Source organism: Crinia signifera, chromosome 3 (assembly GCF_055691185.1).
Source record: "Crinia signifera chromosome 3, ASM5569118v1, whole genome shotgun sequence".
NCBI lineage: Eukaryota > Metazoa > Chordata > Amphibia > Anura > Myobatrachidae > Crinia > Crinia signifera.
Window position 1 is genome coordinate 98,050,586 of NC_139219.1, and position 19,177 is coordinate 98,069,762.

Sequence of the window (19,177 nt, forward strand, 5' to 3'; positions counted from 1 at the left end):
TTTATTAGGTATTTGTTTACTTCTCAAATAAATAATACTATTTTATTGATATCTCATATCAAATATGCTTTATTTTATTTATCGTTAACTTTGGTTTTGAATACTATGTTTAATATGCTGTGGTAAATTAAATCCATGTCATTGTCTTGGAAGAGGCACGCAATGTTCTTCTCTTCCTCCTTGTCCTTATTATTATTATTATTATTATTATTATTATTAATAATAAATATCCACATTCTGATCTGTGTCTACCTAATGATTTTTCTGCTTTTGAGAGGATACAGTCATCTTTTTTACAGACTGCAGTTTGTGTAGTAACTCTAATATTTGATATATTAGTGCGTGCTGTGTCCAATTTAATGAAATAAAATGATATAATGCAGCATATGTGACTGATATTATTTATGGTTTTTAATGCTGCTTTATAAACTAAAAGTTGAATAATGCACTTGAATGCATGAGTATCTTATGAATGCAGCCTATTGATTCATTAGGAACTATCACCTGAGGTATTGCGATAATTTGTACTGTAACATCATTGTTTCTTTTCTAAATTGCTGTTATTTCATGACATAGTGAAGTTTTTAAGACGTACAATGTGGCAATGGACTACCCAACCTTAATCATGGTCATCTGGAACTTTGGTGCCGTGGGAATGATCTGCATTCATTGGAAGGGTCCTCTACAGTTACAGCAGGCTTATCTTATTATGATCAGCGCTCTTATGGCCCTTGTATTCATCAAGTATTTGCCAGAGTGGTCAGCGTGGGTTATACTAGGAGCAATATCTATTTACGGTATGTGACTGATTTTGTATATAATTAAATGAATAGACACATTGTGGAAAACACATTTATTTTCAGGGATCATATGTAGGCTTACAGTTCTCACTGTATATACCACGTGAGTAAATACCTTCAGCAGGGAATCTATTGATCACAAGGACAGTGTAAATACCACGGAAGCGCAATTGCATGTTAACCCTTTGATTGGCAAAATCTCTGCGAGAGATGTGCAAAATATACGCATAAAATGCCAGCGTCGCTCACATTTCTTATATAAATTAAAATAAAAAATATGGAAACAAACAGATTATATTTCCTATGTAAGGTGAACATTACAGTTCATTATGATGAATAAAAATGTTTTCTTGCCACTTTTCACACCTATTTTGTCAAATTCACTCAAAGAGTAATCCCTTCCTGGAGGCATTTATTGTGCTAATGTCACTGGTTGCAGAGAATGACCCGGCTTTTCTAATTCCTAATATTCTACAAAAATGTAGTGACCAATAAGTTTTTTAAAGTGATAAAGTCCTTCACTATTACATTTAATTTCACTTACTTTTATGCCCTCCCTCTGTTAAATGAAGATAACTTGGTCCAATGGAGGTTAGGAATATGCAGTTTCAACTTTTAGAACAAAAAAAAAAAAGAGAACAAATATATAGGGGGATATTCAATCGCCGTCGAGCATCTCCCGTGGGGTAGATGCTCGACGGGCCCTATTCAATGCTGTCTTCCCCGACAGCATTGAACAGGGTTTCCGGGCAGAACGAGCCCGACATCTTTAGCTGTCGGGCTCGTTCTGCCGAGAACAGCCGGGAAATGACGAGCTGCCGGCTGCATCTCGTCATTCCCCGGCCGCAACTCGCGGCCACGCCCCCTTCTCGTCCCGCTGCAGGCGGGACATTGAATCCCGCCTGCTTGTTCTCGGTCGAGCTGACCGAGAACGGGACTGGGTCACGGCAGGCGAGCAAGCTCGTCTGCCGTGACCCGAAGATTCAATACCCCCCATAGTGTTCATTCTAGCACCCGCCAACTTTGAAAACCCATGCAGTTTCACTTCCCTGTCTGAGGCGTCGCTGTCTGCTGTGGTGTTGCTAGCACAGGTCTGGTTTGCATATCAGTACTGATATACAGACCATACTGTGCTAGAAGCACTACAGCAGACAGCGACACCCCAGGTAGGGAAGAGGAACGGCATGGATTTTCAAAGTTGGCGAGTTCTAGAATGAACACTAATATACTGTACTGTACACTGTGAGAGTTGCAAAACATACACTATATATGATCTATATTCACTGATTCTTGATTATAATGGAACCTTGACTAATATGGCATTGTTGCTGATCAGTAAATGCAGATTGTACTCGTGGCTTTCAAACCTTCTGTTAGGTGTTCCTCAGAAAGGGTTACAGAAAAAATAACATACTGTACTGTCTGCTGTTGCATTTGATGAATCAGACCATTGTACTTACCCCTTATAAATGTGTTGTTTGCCTTAGACATTCATTTCTAACCCCAGTGCCTCTCTGTTTTTAATAGTAATGGAATAAAGTCCTGTTACCTCATTACTTATAGATTTAAGTAATCTAGAGTGCGAGGGTATTCCTAGAAAAATTATCTACTTCAGCATATACATGGTTCTGGACAGGAAGAATTGTCACTGTGTGGTGCACCTATAGAAGATTTATTAAAATGTAACCTTTATTTATATTTGGTTAAAAGTATAGCGAAATAAAATGACACAAAACATTGAAGACATACATAGGGGCAGATGTATTAAGCCTGGAGAAGAGATAAACTGGAGATAAAGTGGAGATAACTTGGAAGAGTTAACGCACCAGCCAATCAGCTGTGTTTGAAATATGACAGTTGGGATCTGATTGGCTGGTGCGTTATGTCCTTCCACTTTATCTCCAGTTTATCTCTTCACCAGGCTTAATACATCTGCCCCAAATTCTTGTTAAAAAAGGATATAAGTTATCCTAACAACGTGGGGCCCCACACTCCTTATTATCGGTTTCCACTTGGATTATATACACTGTCTAGAGAGTATATTACGGATTCTTTATAAATATGTGGCGGATAGTGAACTTATAGGTTTCAGCAGAGTTGAAACCAAATCACCCCAATTATTGGGGAAAGGATGGTGCAACTCCAAACATTTTATCCAGATAGGTGAAGGGTATGTAGCGTGTTTGACAGCGTGAGAGTAAAATTCAAATAACCAGTGCTTGTGTTCAGGGGCACCGGTAGCCGCTCAGTATGCGGTACTAACACGCTGACTGTGCCTATCAATAATTAACGCTGATCACACAGTCTCTAATGTACGGCGTATTGGCAATGTAAAGATACAATTAAAAATAGCCGGTGCTTATGTATGATAGCACCGGCTGCCGCTCAATATGCGGTGCCTACACGTTGACTGTGCGTATCGGTAGCAGCGTTAATCCCACAGTCCCTGGAGTGCGGCGTGCTCTAGTATGACACGCCGTCTCACAATCAGCAGGACTGGGTGACAGTTCTAATATGTTAAAAGTGGGTAGGAGTGCGCCCTCAGCCAACGGGCTGTATGTTCACACGACCGCTCAATACCACAATACCACAATTTTAAACTAGACAGTTAAAAATTTTTGTACATTTCATTGGGGATGGGGGAGTGGGGGTAGCCCACGAAGTGTACGGTCGGCGTACGCTTCGCTAATGAGCTTCGTCAGGACCAAAGTCCTGACGAAGCTCATTAGCGAAGCGTACGCCGACCGTATACTTCGTGGGCATACAGAACCATGTATGTAATCAATTGATGTCCCGTGGTAGCACACCCTCATTCGTTATATAAATTTATACCAGTAGACATCTATTGAGGGGCCACCTTTTGATCTACTTTACTCTTCCTGTGCGACTACCATTTTTTTCTCTTAAATATACTACTTCAGCATATGCCTCCAAATTTAAGGAGAGACCATCAATATATAAAAGTATCGGCATATTCTTTCTTTCTCTCTCTCTCTCTCTCTCTCTCTCTCTCTCTCTCTCTCTCTCTCTCTCTCTCTCTCTCTCTCTCTCTCTCTCTCTCTCGGCTACAGAGAGATTTTTGTGGGGTACTAAAGGGGCATGTGTTGTCAGATGGGCATTGCAGGTGCATGAGTTGTGGTATAATGGTATGTAGTTAGGACTAAGGGGACCAAATGATGCATGTTGGGTTATCTGATGGCTTAGGGGCATTTGAGGACATTTTAAAATATAATACTGTTCCACACATTATTACCCACAATTCAAAACATGCTAGTACATAGTTATGGTAACATGGCAAGTACAAAATGTTGCTTTTCAAAATTAAAATGTGCCCTGTGATAAGCACTTTGCTCGAAATAAACCTAGAGTGAACACTATTCTCACAGTACATTAGAAAGTATTCCAGTATATTAGATTTTGTCCCCTTTAAATACTTTTCCAGTAGTAGTTTGTATTTTGTTTAGTGCACACAACAGCTGTGAGGTATATATCACCTTGTGTCAGGAACTAAATCAGTACAGTCTGAGGAACCTGGTTTTCATGGCAACGCTGTTTTAGTTTCATGTTTGTTTACTTGTGTGTGTGTGTGCATATTTACACTAACCACATGGAGGGGGTGATACACTGCAATATGCAAACAACGGCAAGGTTTTCGTCAAATCTGCTGAAGTGTTAAAGTGGCAATGATTTAAAAGGCAAAAAACACCTTTACCTTTTAACAGCAATTAGCTTTTATGTATAAATTGAAAATCAAGACCATGAAATGGCTGATTTTTCCTTATGGTTTAGTGCCAATTTGTTGTAAAAATGGTGTCTATATTCAGATATAAAATCAGGCTATTTGATCTCATACTTGCTGATATTCTGGCTGCCTCACCACACTACCATGCCGACCAGCTTGCCATGATATGGGGGGGGGGGGGGGGGGGGGGCATGATGGAGGGAATGGTGCTGTATAGGGGCAAAGTGGGTTTTGTCTGAAAATTGCAAGACTACAGGCATTGTCACTATCTTGAGATTCACTACCAATCATGTTATGGTGGATAGCAGCTGGCCTGGGAGATTTGCCTACTCTTCTGGGTGAGCTGATGGGCCACGGACCGACGGACCAATCACAGCCATGGAGGGGGGTTTAAACTAACGGTGACTGCACTGCAGACGCCATTCCGGTCTGGAATAGCGTGCAGTGCGGTCACCGTGCCCAGCTGTCGCCATTTACTGACCAGAACCTTGCTAAATACTTACCTGATCACTGCCTGGATCTTGCTTCCTCTTGTGACATCCTGTGCTGTGTTGTGCTGTGTTGTGCTGCTGCGAGTTATTAGATAGAGAGATAGAGAGAGAGAGATAGAGAGAGATAGAGAGGCCTAGTGACAGAGAGTGCTATATTTTGTGCTGCTGCAGTGTAATAGAGTTATAGATAGAGAGATAGAGAGAGATAGAGAGAGATAGAGAGAGATAGTGACAGATTGTGCTATATATTTTTTATATAACTGACTGCTGCCCCCCCTTTTGTGCTGATCAGTATAAATTAACTGATCAGCAACTTTTTGGGGGCGCAGGGTTTTTTATATATATATATATATATATATATACCTGTCAGTGCTGCTGCTGCAGTGTCATAGAGTGATAGATAGTGAGAGATAGAGAGATAGAGATAGTGACAGAGAGTGATAGAGACTGCTATATTTTGTGTCTGCTGCCCCCCTTTTGTGCACCCCCAGCAACTTTTTGGGGGTGCAGGGGTTATTTTTCATATATATAACTGTCAGTGCTGCTGCTGCAGTGTCATAGAGTGATAGATAGTGAGAGATAGAGAGATAGTGACAGAGAGTGATAGAGAGTGCTAAATTTTGTGTCTGCTGCCCCCGCCTTTTGTGCTGATCACTATATCTGAGGTGATCAGCAACTTTTTGGGGGTGCAGAGGTTTTTTTTTTTTTATATATACCTGCCAGTTGCACTGTCAGTTGCACCAAAGGTTGTGCACCTGCTGCCCCTCACTGGTAATCAGTGTCGCATCACTGATCACCTTTTTTTTTTTTGTGGGTGCTGTGGGGTCTTTTTTTAATTTTTTTTTTACACACACTGTGATTTTGTGGGTGTCCTGTGGCCACTGTGCGCTGATCAGTGACGTACATCACTGATCATCTTTTTCGGCACAGGGTTGATCTATTTTTTTTTTTTTTTTTTTTGATCAAATTCCTGTTGCCTTTGAGCGCTGTTCAGTGACGGACGTTACTGACCAACATCTGTGCTCAATTTTTGGCGCAGGACCTTTTTTTTTTTTTTTTTAACCCCTTCAATTTTTTTTTTTTTTTAACCCCTTCAATTTTTTTTTTTTGTATAAAGTATTTTTTTTTTTCTGCACTACATACACACTACACACTACATACCCCCCGGGTTGAAATAAAGTTTGTACCCCCCCCTACACTATACACGTGTTGAAACATTTCACTACCAGTAACACAAAAATAAAAATGTCATCCCAAATGTCATCCCAAATGTCATCCCAGTCATCCAGAAGAATGTATTCAGCGGAGGAGGCATATGCCATGCTTGCCTCTGACTCTGACACAGCCAGTGATGCAAGCGGGGAATTTGAAGGATTCGTCTTAAGCTCCTCTTCCTCCTCTGGTGATGAGGGACCCCCTCAAAGACGCCCCCGTAGAGCAGCTGAGACCCACCCCCCAATAATTGATCTCGTATGGACCCCACCACCAGACAATTTTGAGCCCCAGGTTCCTGAGTTTTTGGCCATGCCAGGAATCCAATTTGATTCCACAGGTCTCAGAGAAATTGACTTTTTCAAATTATTTTTCTCTGATGATTTTATAAATTTAATGGTGGACCAAACTAATTTATATGCCCAGCAGTTTATTGCTCAAAACCCCACGTCATCATTTGCTAGGTGGACCCCTGTAGATGCAGTAGAGATGATGACGTTTTGGGGTCTGGTGTTTCATATGGGCATAGTAAAAAAGCCAGAAATTAGGCAATATTGGAGTACAGATGTTCTGTACAGCACCCCATTTTACCGTATGGCCATGCCCCGGGCTCGATTTGAGACGATCCTTAAATTTTTGCATTACAACGATAATGCACAGTGCCCACCCAGAGATGATCCCACCTTTGACCGGCTATTCAAAGTCAGGCCGGTCATTGATCATTTCATTGCCAAATTTGAAGAGATGTACATCCCAGATAAATTCATTTGCATAGACGAGTCCCTTTATACATTTTAAAGGAAGGGTTAAATTCCGCCAGTACCTTCCCAGTAAGAGGGCAAGGTATGGCATAAAAATGTATAAGCTGTGTGAAAGCACCTCAGGGTACACTCACAGGTTTAGGGTATATGAAGGGAAGGATTCAAGAATTGAACCGCCAGAATGCCCCCCCTCCCTCGTAGGTGTTAGTGGAAAAATTGTCTGGGATTTAGTGCACCCCTTCCTGGATAAAGGTTATCACCTCTATGTGGATAACTTTTACACTAGCATCCCCCTGTTTAAGGCCCTTGGTTCAAGAGGTACAGCAGCTTGCGGTACTGTGCGCAAGAACCAAAAAGGCCTCCCAAAAACGCACATTGCCCAAGTAATGAGAAGGGGTGAAAGCAGGGGAATATGCACCGAAAATATGTTGTTGGTCAAATATAAGGACAAGAGGGATGTCCTTATACTGACAACAATTCACGGAGACAGTACCACCTCCGTCCCTGTACGAGGTACCAGTACCCACACCCCAAAACCTAATTGTATCCTGGATTACAATAGGTACATGGGCGGAGTGGATCTTTCAGATCAGGTACTGAAGCCGTACAGTGCCCTGCGGAAAACAAAAATCTGGTACAAGAAGCTGGCCGTGTATATCATCCAGATGGCACTGTATAACGCTTACGTGCTATTCCGTTCTACCGGCCAGAGGGGGACATTTATGCACTTTCAAGAGGAAGTCATAAAGGGCCTAGTATTTGGGAACCAGCAGGCAGAGGGCCCCAGTACTTCTAGTACTGGCCCCCGTATTGTACCAGGGCAGCATTTTCCGAACGAAATCCCCTCCACTGCAAGAAAGGGCAGGACACAAAAAAGGTGCAAAGTTTGCTATAAAAAGGGAATAAGAAAGGAAACTATTTTCCACTGTGAAACTTGCCCCGACAAACCCGGCCTATGTATAAAGGAGTGTTTTAAAATATACCACACATCTATGGATTATTAGGTTCATCATTTCACCGTGCTTCGGGGGTCTTGCTAATGCCACATAGCACCCACCAACATTCCACCAGAATCTGAGCTGCAAAATCCAAAAATCACTCCTTCCCTTCTGAGTCCTGCCATGCACCCAACTGGTATTTTTTGGTCACATATGAGGCATTGCCATACTCGGGAGAAATTGGGGCACAGATTTTGGGGTGCTTTTTCTCCTTCATACCTTATGAAAATGAAAAATTTTAAACCAGAACTGCATTTTTGTGTAAAAAAATGTAATTTTTCATTTTCACTGCCCAGTTGTACCACAATTGGTGAAACCCCTGGGGGTTTGAAATGTACACTATACCCCTAGATGAATTCCCTGAGGGGTGTAGTTTGCAAAATGGGGTCACTTGTGGGGGGGTTCCACTGTATTGGTGCTTTGGGGGTCTTGCTAATGCGACATAGCACCCACCAACATTCCACCAGAATTTGTGCTGCAAAATCCAAATATCACTCCTTCCCTTCTGAGTCCTGCCACTTTTTGGTCACACATGAGGCATTGCCGTACTCGGGAGAAATTGGGGCACAGATTTTGGGGTGCTTTTTCTCCTTCATACCTTCTGAAAATGAAAAATTTTGAGCCAGAACTGCATTTTTGTGTAAAAAAATGTAATTTTTCATTTTCACTGCCCAGTTGTATCAAAATTGGTAAAACCCCTGGGGGTTTGAAATGTACACTATACCCCTAGATGAATTCCCTGAGGGGTGTAGTTTGCAAAATGGGGTCACTTGTGGGGTGGTTCCACTGTATTGGTGCTTTGGGGGTCTTGCTAATGCGACATAGCACCCACCAACATTCCACCAGAATTTGTGCTGCAAAATCCAAATATCACTCCTTCCCTTCTGAGTCCTGCCACTTTTTGGTCACACATGAGGCATTGCCGTACTCGGGAGAAATTGGGGCACAGATTTTGGGGTGCTTTTTCTCCTTCATACCTTCTGAAAATGAAAAATTTTGAGCCAGAACTGCATTTTTGTGTAAAAAAATGTAATTTTTCATTTTCACTGCCCAGTTGTATCAAAATTGGTAAAACCCCTGGGGGTTTGAAATGTACACTATACCCCTAGATGAATTCCCTGAGGGGTGTAGTTTGCAAAATGGGGTCACTTGTGGGGGGGTTCCACTGTATTGGTGCTTTGGGGGTCTTGCTAATGCGACATAGCACCCACCAACATTCCACCACCAAAAATCACTCCTTCCCTTCTGAGTCCTGCCATGCACCCAACTGGTATTTTTTGGTCACATATGAGGCATTGCCATACTCGGGAGAAATTGGGGCACAGATTTTGGGGTGCTTTTTCGGTACTCTTTACCTAGAACGGCGCCCGCGATCAGAATCGCGGGCGTCGGGGGTAAAAAATCGCGGTAATCGCGGGCATCGCGGGTAAATCGCGGGTACATCAAAATCGGGTACCCGCGATTACCGCGATTTTCCCATAGGGAACAATGTTAAAAAGCCTGATTGACCGCGATTTTACTGTAAAATGCCTCAATGCCCGCGATTTTCCCATAGGAATCAATGTTAAATGGGCTACAGAGCCCAAATAGCCCCAATTAACCCTTAAATGTCCCCCCAATTTTTTTACGCCACCCCACGATCCACGCCAACCCGAAGCGCAGCGAGCCCGCGAGGGGCGGCGGTACGCGTCCTCCGACCTTTTCATGCCCTACTATCCACGTCGGCGTGGAGTTGAGAATAGAATAGTGTGGCGAGCGCAGCGAGCCACCGAGCCCGAAGCGTGGCGAGCGCAGCGAGCCCCGCGAGGGGACGCGGATACCTTCACAGGTAAACGCGTCCCTTCGCGGGCTTCACAGGTGTCCGCGTCGCCACGGACACCTGTGAAGTCCGCGAGGGGACGCGTATAACTGTGAAGGTATCCGCGTCCCCTCGCGGGGCTCGCTGCGCTCGCCACGCTTCGGGCTCGGTGGCTCGCTGCGCTCGCCACACTATTCTATTCTCAACTCCACGCCGACGTGGATAGTAGGGCATGAAAAGGTCGGAGGACACGTACCGCCGCCCCTCGCGGGCTCGCTGCGCTCGCCACGCTTCGGGTTGGCGTGGATCGTGGGGTGGCGTAAAAAAATTGGGGGGACATTTAACTGTTAATTGGGGCTATTTGGGCTCTGTAGCCCATTTAACATTGATTCCTATGGGAAAATCGCGGGCATTGAGGCATTTTACAGTAAAATCGCGGTCAATCAGGCTTTTTAACATTGTTCCCTATGGGAAAATCGCGGTAATCGCGGGCATCGCGTCGCGGCCGTTTATGTGCTGCCCGCGATGTCGCGATCACCGCGATGGGCGCCGTTCTAGGTAAAGAGTACCGCTTTTTCTCCTTCATACCTTATGAAAATGAAAAATTTTGAGCCAGAACTACATTTTTGTGTAAAAAAATGTAATTTTTCATTTTCACTGCCCAGTTGTATCAAAATTGGTGAAACCCCTGGGGGTTTGAAATGTACACTATACCCCTAGATGAATTCCCTGAGGGGTGTAGTTTGCAAAATGGGGTCACTTGTGGGGGGGTTCCACTGTATTGGTGCTTGGGGGGTCTTGCTAATGCAACATAGCACCCACCAACATTCCACCAGAATCTGAGCTGCAAAATCCAAAAATCACTCCTTCCTTTCTGAGTCCTGCCATGCACCCAAATGGTATTTTTTGGTAACATGTGAGGCATTGCCGTACTCAGGAGAAATTGGGGCACAGATTTTGGGGTGCTTTGTCTCCTTCATTCCTTGTGAAAATGAAAAATTTTGAGCCAGAACTGCATTTTTGTGTAAAAAATGTAATTTTGCATTTGCACAGCCCAGTTGTATCAAAATTGGTGAAACCCCTGGGGGTTTGAAATGTACACTATACCCCTAGATGAATTCCCTGAGGGGTGTAGTTTGCAAAATGGGGTCACTTGTGGGGGGGGTTCCACTGTATTGGTGCTTTGGGGGTCTTGCTAATGCGACATAGCACCCACCAACATTCCACCACCAAAAATCACTCCTTCCCTTCTGAGTCCTGCCATGCACCCAACTGGTATTTTTTGGTCACATATGAGGCATTGCCATACTCGGGAGAAATTGGGGCACAGATTTTGGGGTGCTTTTTCTCCTTCATACCTTATGAAAATGAAAAATTTTGAGCCAGAACTGCAGTTTTGTGTAAAAAAATGTAATTTTTCATTTTCACTGCCCAGTTGTATCAAAATTAGTGAAACCCCTGGGGGTTTGAAATGTACACTATACCCCTAGATGAATTCCCTGAGGGGTGTAGTTTGCAAAATGGGGTCACTTGTGGGGGGGTTCCACTGTATTGGTGCTTGGGGGGTCTTGCTAATGCAACATAGCACCCACCAACATTCCACCAGAATCTGAGCTGCAAAATCCAAAAATCACTCCTTCCTTTCTGAGTCCTGCCATGCACCCAAATGGTATTTTTTGGTCACATGTGAGGCATTGCCGTACTCGGGAGAAATTGGGGCACAGATTTTGGGGTGCTTTGTCTCCTTCATTCCTTGTGAAAATGAAAAATTTTGAGCCAGAACTGCATTTTTGTGTAAAAAATGTAATTTTGCATTTGCACAGCCCAGTTGTATCAAAATTGGTGAAACCCCTGGGGGTTTGAAATGTACACTATACCCCTAGATGAATTCCCTGAGGGGTGTAGTTTGCAAAATGGGGTCACTTGTGGGGGGGTTCCACTGTATTGGTGCTTGGGGGGTCTTGCTAATGCGACATAGCACCCACCAAAATTCCACCAGAATCTGAGCTGCAAAATCCAAAAATCACTCCTTCCCTTCTGAGTCCTGCCATGCACCCAAATGGTATTTTTTGGTCACATGTGAGGCATTGCCGTACTCGGGAGAAATTGGGGCACAGATTTTGGGGTGCTTTTTCTCCTTCATACCTTCTGAAAATGAAAAATTTTGAGCCAGAACTGCATTTTTGTGTAAAAAAATGTAATTTTTCATTTTCACTGCCCAGTTGTATCAAAATTGGTGAAACCCCTGGGGGTTTTAAATGTACACTATACCCCTAGATGAATTCCCTGAGGGGTGTAGTTTGCAAAATGGGGTCACTTGTGGGGGGGTTCCACTGTATTGGTGCTTTGGGGGTCTTGCTAATGCGACATAGCACCCACCAACATTCCACCACCAAAAATCACTCCTTCCCTTCTGAGTCCTGCCATGCACCCAACTGGTATTTTTTGGTCACATATGAGGCATTGCCATACTCGGGAGAAATTGGGGCACAGATTTTGGGGTGCTTTTTCTCCTTCATACCTTCTGAAAATGAAAAATTTTGAGCCAGAACTGCATTTTTGTGTAAAAAAATGTAATTTTTCATTTTCACTGCCCAGTTGTATCAAAATTGGTGAAACCCCTGGGGGTTTGAAATGTACACTATACCCCTAGATGAATTCCCTGAGGGGTGTAGTTTGCAAAATGGGGTCACTTGTGGGGGGGTTCCACTGTATTGGTGCTTGGGGGGTCTTGCTAATGCAACATAGCACCCACCAACATTCCACCAGAATCTGAGCTGCAAAATCCAAAAATCACTCCTTCCTTCCTGAGTCCTGCCATGCACCCAAATGGTATTTTTTGGTCACATGTGAGGCATTGCCGTACTCGGGAGAAATTGGGGCACAGATTTTGGGGTGCTTTTTCTCCTTCATGCCTTCTGAAAATGAAAAATTTTGAGCCAGAACTGCATTTTTGTGTAAAAAATTTAATTTTTTATTTTCACTGCCCAGTTGTACCACAATTGGTGAAACCCCAGGGGGTTTGAAATGTACACTATACCCCTAGATGAATTCCCTGAGGGGTGTAGTTTGCAAAATGGGGTCACTTGTGGGGGGGTTCCTAAATTTTAGCATCTTATGGTGCCTAGAAACCTACATGGTGCCTAAAAAATAATCTCATAAAAAGGAGGCTCCAAAATCAAGTAGGTGCTCCTTCTATTATGAAGCCTGTGGTTTGGTCAACGTGCACACTAGGGCCACATATAGGATATTTATGAAAACAAAAGAATTGGGGGAATCAATTTTTAGTCACATTTCTCTAGTAAAATGTACTGTGTTCCTTAGAAAAATGTATTAAAATTGCAAATCTGCAAAAAAAATGAAATTTTGAAATTTCACCTACACTTTGTTTTAATTCCTGTGAAACACCTAAAGGGTTAACAAACTTCCAAAATGCTGTTTTGAATACTGTGAGGGGTGCAGTTTTTGAAATGGTATCACTTATGGGGGTGTCTCACATACAAGTCCCTCAAAGTCACATCAGAACTGAACTGGTCCCTAAAAAAATCAGTGTTTGAAATTTTCTTGAAAATGTGAGAATTTGATATTCATATTGTAAGCCTCCTAGTGTCCAAAAAAATTAAAAGGAAGTTGAAATAATGATGGAAACATAAAGTAGACATATGGTCTATGTTAGTTATTAACTATTTTGAGTGGTATGATTATTTGTCTCACAAGCAGAAAATTTAACATTTTGCAAATTGCTAAATTTTCCATTTTTTTACGACATATTGGTATTTTTCACAAAAAAACACAGACTGTATCGACCCAAATTTACCACTAATTTGAAGTACAATGTGTCACGAAAAAACAATCTCAAAATCACTGGGATAAGTAAAAGCAAAAAAAAGTTATCCCCACTTAAGTGATACATGTCAGATTTGAAAAAAAGGGCTCTGTCAGGAACGCAAAAACTGGCTCTGTCAGGAAGGGGTTAATGTTAGCTATAAGTTTTTTTTTAATGTAAAATACCAACCCTTTATCCCCATTTAGTTGTGTCCTTGAATGAGGAAAAGCAAAGTGGATATGTGGATCTGCAAAGGGTGTTTGGTCAGTGTATAATTTTGTAGTGTGTTAACATCGTGCCGCATGCAAAGCACATTTACTCCGTTCATTATTATCTAATCAGTTATCATTTGTGTAAGGCTGTCAGGTATTTTACTTCAATTCTGAATTGTAGCATATCCACACAAGCTTGTTCCAGTTACTGGAACCTTCATGAATTGTATGGAGAATGCATCTGCCATCTTGTTTTCTAACTATACTGTGTCTGTGCCGGCAGATCTTCTAGCTGTATTGTGCCCAAATGGCCCTTTGAGGATGCTTGTGGAAACCGCACAGGAGAGGAATGAACCTATATTTCCAGCATTAATATATTCCTGTAAGTATGAATATATTCATGTGGTGCTCTTGCACCATTCTATTAATGATCATTGTTTGAATAAACATTTTATTGTGTGTTTTCTTATTATACATATATCTTCATACATTTTCTTATTTTAAGACTCATGTATATATATCCATTATAAAAAGAAAAAAAAAAGAGATACAGGAAAAGGAGAAAAGCAGAAATATAGATATAAAAAGGGGGGGGGGGGGGGTATCGTTCTTGTTACCTATCTGAGTTTTTATCCATGTACATGATTTTGTTTGGTTAGGAGTTTACCTCCATGCAACAGAGACCAATGTTTAAACATTGTGTAAGTGTAAACGGTTATTCTATCTGTTTTCTTTCCTCACTTTCCCTCCTTCGATCTGGAGTATTTATTGCTTACCTTTTACCCTTTTTCCTTTTCATAGGCCGAATGCAAATGGTGGGGGCATCTTATGATAGCTTAGCCATAGGGACCATATCTTCTCGAACCTTCCCGATTTTTCTTCTACTATACTAGCTATATGTTCCATGTGATATATATCCCATACCATTGCCTGTATTGCGTTCCTGGATGGAATCTCTTGGAGTTTCCAATGAGAGGCGATCTTAATCTTAATTGCGCTAAACATATACCATATGAGCTTTTGCGATGTTTTCGTTATATTTGGAATCTCATATGGTAGTAACGAAAACATTGGGCAAAATGGAATGCTTATCCCTGTTACCTGTCTAATTAAGCTGTAGATAAATTTCCATAGCCCTACTATCTTAGGACATTCCCAGAAAGTATGTATAAGGGTACCTCTTTGTCCACACATTCTCCAACATAAATCAGTTGTATTTGGGTATATACGTGATATCCTAACTGGAGTCCTATACCATCTCGTATAGATTTTGAATGCATTTTCTCTGTATCGTATCGAAGATGATACTGAGATCAGATTATTTTTGATCTGATCCCATTTATCTACTTCTATTTGCTTTCCTAAGTCCCTTTCCCATGAAAGTTCATTTAGAGTTCGAATAGGGTTCCCTTGTTTAAGTAAAAGATGGTATATTATTGAAATTAAGCCCTTGGATGTTGCGCGTTTGAAGCATAAGGCTTCTATCGTAGTTTTAGAGGGTGGGTTGAGTGATCGATTCTGTGTACCATATCTAGCTATGAAAAAACTACGTAGTTGGAGGAATTGGTGGAAACAATGAGTAGGTATATTATATTTTATTTGTAGATCTTTGAAGGGTGGGAATAAATACGTTGTGGCTATATCATTAATAAAAAGCAAATTATTGCTTTTCCAATGTTTAAAGTGTTGCCTTTCTTTACCGGCTGGAAAGTCTGGGTTATCCCATATCGGGGTCAAAGCGCGGGGGGGGGGGGTAGATATTAGTTTATATATATAAGTTTATATAATACAAAATGCCTTCTCTGGTCATGAGCTTAGACGCAGAGAAGGCATTTGACCGTATCTCATGGCCTTATATGAATCTTGTACTTTCTCATTACGGTTTTTCAGGACGCTTTTTAACGGGCATCCAGGCACTATATAAGTCCCCGATAGCATCAGTGTTGGTAAATGGATTGAAATCCAAGGTTTTTTCAATAAAAAATGGGACAAGGCAGGGATGCCCCCTATCGCCATTGATTTTTGCATTAATGATCGAACCTTTAGCAGCAAAAATAAGGAATTCTGCAGATATCAATGGCATTAAAATAGGTACGCAGGAATATAAAACAGCACTATATGCGGATGATATCCTTCTAACTATAGCAAAACCAGTCCAATCGGTCTTGAAAACCTTTCAGATTATACAGGAGTTTAGTGAAATCTCTAACTTTAAAATTAATGCAACAAAAACAGAAGTCCTCGGACTACACCTCTCCCCGTTGATGAGGGCCGAAATTTCGTCCATCTGTCAATTTAATTGGAAAAAAACGCACTTGAAATATCTTGGCGTATATATAACGAAACAAAGTAAACATACATACGAAGCCAATTATCCTAGACTGATTAATGAAATTAACCAAGATTTAGATAGATGGATGAGACAACCAATCTCACTAACGGGGAGAGCAAACGCACTAAAAATGAATGTACTCCCGCGTTTATTATACCTTTTTCAGGCCCTACCAATATTAATACCAACAAAAGTTTTTTCTAACATAAATAAATCATTTACACGGTTCTTATGGGCGGGAAAAAAAGCTAGAGTTCGACTGAAAAAGCTCCAAAACAATACAAAAGAGGGAGGTCTTGGAGTACCAAATGTCAAATTTTATTTTTATGCAGTACATATTTCTCAGGCTGTTTTGTGGCATTCAGGTAGGGATACACGAAGATGGGTCCAATTGGAATCCGAGTGGATGCAAGTGCACACAATATCTACCCTGCTCTGGATGCCACATAAACAGCGTCCTATTAATATATCTAGCTCTCCAACTATATTATTTACATTAAAGCTATGGGATAGACTAACAAAATTATATAGTGATCATTGTTTGACGTTCCACTAATAACCTTTTTTGTCTGTATATACAACAATGACATTTAATTGGACCCATCACCACGATTTAATGTTTTGTAGTATGTAATTACAAATTGCCACCAAAAGTTGTGAAACCAGTTTGAAATCGAATAATAAAGGTTAAGAACATGATTGGCTTCCTGCTTGTGATGACTGCACAGTCGCCACATCCAGGAAGTAATCACAGCAGACAGTAGACAGAGAAGAGCTAAAACGTTTTTTTGCTGTACTGCTGTTTACATTCTGCTACCATGCCCAGTTGGACAGAGGAGGAGATCAGGGAACTCTTTCGAATTCGTGGGAAAGAAGAAATCATGTGTCAGATGACCGGTACGGTAAAGGATGCTGCAATATACCGTAATATCAGCAATATGATGGCAGCATCAGGATTTATAAGAACCACTACGCAAATTATAAATAAGCTGAAGGCATTGAAACGATCACATGCTGAATCCAGCAGCACAACAGCAGAAACAAGCATGAAATCAGCAGAGACATGTGCTCTGTCTGCCAGAATATTTTTGACAGTAGAACATGGGTCCTCAAACTGCGGCCCTCCAGATGTTGTGAAACTACAAATCCCAGCATGCCTTGCCACAGTTTTGCTATAAAGGAGTGTTAAAACTGTGGCAAGGCATGCTGGGATTTGTAGTTTCACAACATCTGGAGGGCCGCAGTTTGAGGACCAATGCAGTAGAATATTATACGCATAAAAGAAAAACGTGTTTCATTACAGGATATTTTCTCTTCCCGGACCCAAAGGCGCCATTTGGGCCATATAGAAGAGCGGATAAATAATACACATATATTCAAGTTAGTGTGTCGCATTAAAATGCAACAAGGCTGCAATAAGTAGAGAAATATAGTCTGTCAACATAATACCCACTAAAAAACAGAAAATGAAAAAGTGAAACATTATGCTGGGAGAAAAGATACATACATACATACATACATACAGGTGTCCGGCCATGCAGGAAATCGAAGATATAAAACTGAGTCCCCCCCCCAAAAAGCCCAAAACAAACCATCTCTATAACCCCCCACCCTGTACAACCCACCCCCAACTAAGGCGTACTTGGATCCCAAACCACAGCCCCTCTATCCTAAATTCTACTAATCTAGTCAACTCCCCCCCCCCCCCTCCCCCTTTTAGTTACTGAATATTATAAGCAGGATATGACAGGGGGTAGTGGACTTGGACCATATATGTATTTGGACCAAAGCGCAAAACTCCTCCATCATCCTATTCAGCAGTAATGCATTCGTCTTACAGAATGCATGATATAAAATCACAGGATATGCATTGAAGATACCCCTGACTGGAGCAAAAACAGGATGTATGTATGTGTAAAAAACAGTGTAACTAAAGAAAGGTAATATTATTACTAAAGATAAATAGGTAGGAACAGTGGAAGAGATATATCAGGAGACAATATAGGTTTAGATCGTCAGTCCGGCCATTCCTCAAGACTTTGTGTTATAGGAGAAATGACGATAGGATGGTTAGTCCCAGGTCCTCGTGGATAATCCAGGCAGCGTATCTGGAATCCCAACACAGCCATTAATAGCAGAAAAGGAGATTGATAAGAACGATGAAGTACATATGGATGAACCGTATCGGGAATAAGGTAGTCGGATATGGAACAGGGAGTATCAAAACCAAGGAGATCCATCACAGAGAGCCCATCGGAGGTGCATGTATAGATCTGCATATCAGCAGGCCTATTAATCAGCCGGTCAGTGGAGGCACGTACAGCCAGTAAAGTATGATGAACAGATGCTTCCATCATTATGGGGTGAGTAGTAAGAGGATATTTGTCTGGAACAGGAGAGGCAGAAAGGGTTATCTCCAGGACAACAGCAATCCTGTCAGCCGAGGCAGCTATAGCCTGGAGAATCAATTGTACATCCATTGATACGCCCGCAGTGTACACAGCCAGGTTACCAAGTTAAAGAAGAGTAGGCAGGCTGCTGTAGAGGAATCTTAAGAGGAATCTTAAGGGATTTCAGCTTGGCGATGGCTAGCACATCACCAACCATTCAGAGGAGATTGGCAGCAGCAGGACAGCTCTCTGTAGTCTCACCCAGGCGCAGCCAGATAGTGTGTAGCAGATTTTATACGAACCCTGCAGATTGCAGAAAGCACACAACAAAGGCACCCACTGAGCCCAGCGCAGGAACAAGACGTGTAACGCAGCGTTTGCAGGATTAGGTTAGCACAGGCACCTCAGCCCAGGAGTCCGGTGGGCAAGATGGCGCCGGGGTCTCCGTGAGGCCCAGCAGCGCGCCTCAGGAAAGGCGACTCCCGCTCTCCACCGCCAATCTTCCGGAGAGGCACCAGGCACCTACACCCGCCGGGACACCAGTGCAGATAGGACACAGGGCCGCACTCCAGAGGCACAGAAGCCCAGCCAGAGCCGCCAGAGAATTCAGGATGG

The 19,177-nt window shown here is 42.2% G+C and overlaps 1 protein-coding gene across 3 annotated transcripts in view; it reads left to right on the top strand.

The window, feature by feature from the left end:
• Positions 1-19,177, top strand: part of PSEN2 (presenilin 2) — a 54,884-nt gene that overhangs the window by 20,608 nt on the left and 15,099 nt on the right. For all 3 annotated transcript variants that reach the window (XM_083176261.1, XM_083176260.1, XM_083176262.1), the window contains exons 6-7: positions 577-797; positions 14,124-14,222. In XM_083176261.1, the coding sequence (XP_083032387.1) occupies positions 577-797; positions 14,124-14,222 (320 nt within the window). The remainder of the gene's footprint in view (positions 1-576; positions 798-14,123; positions 14,223-19,177) is intronic.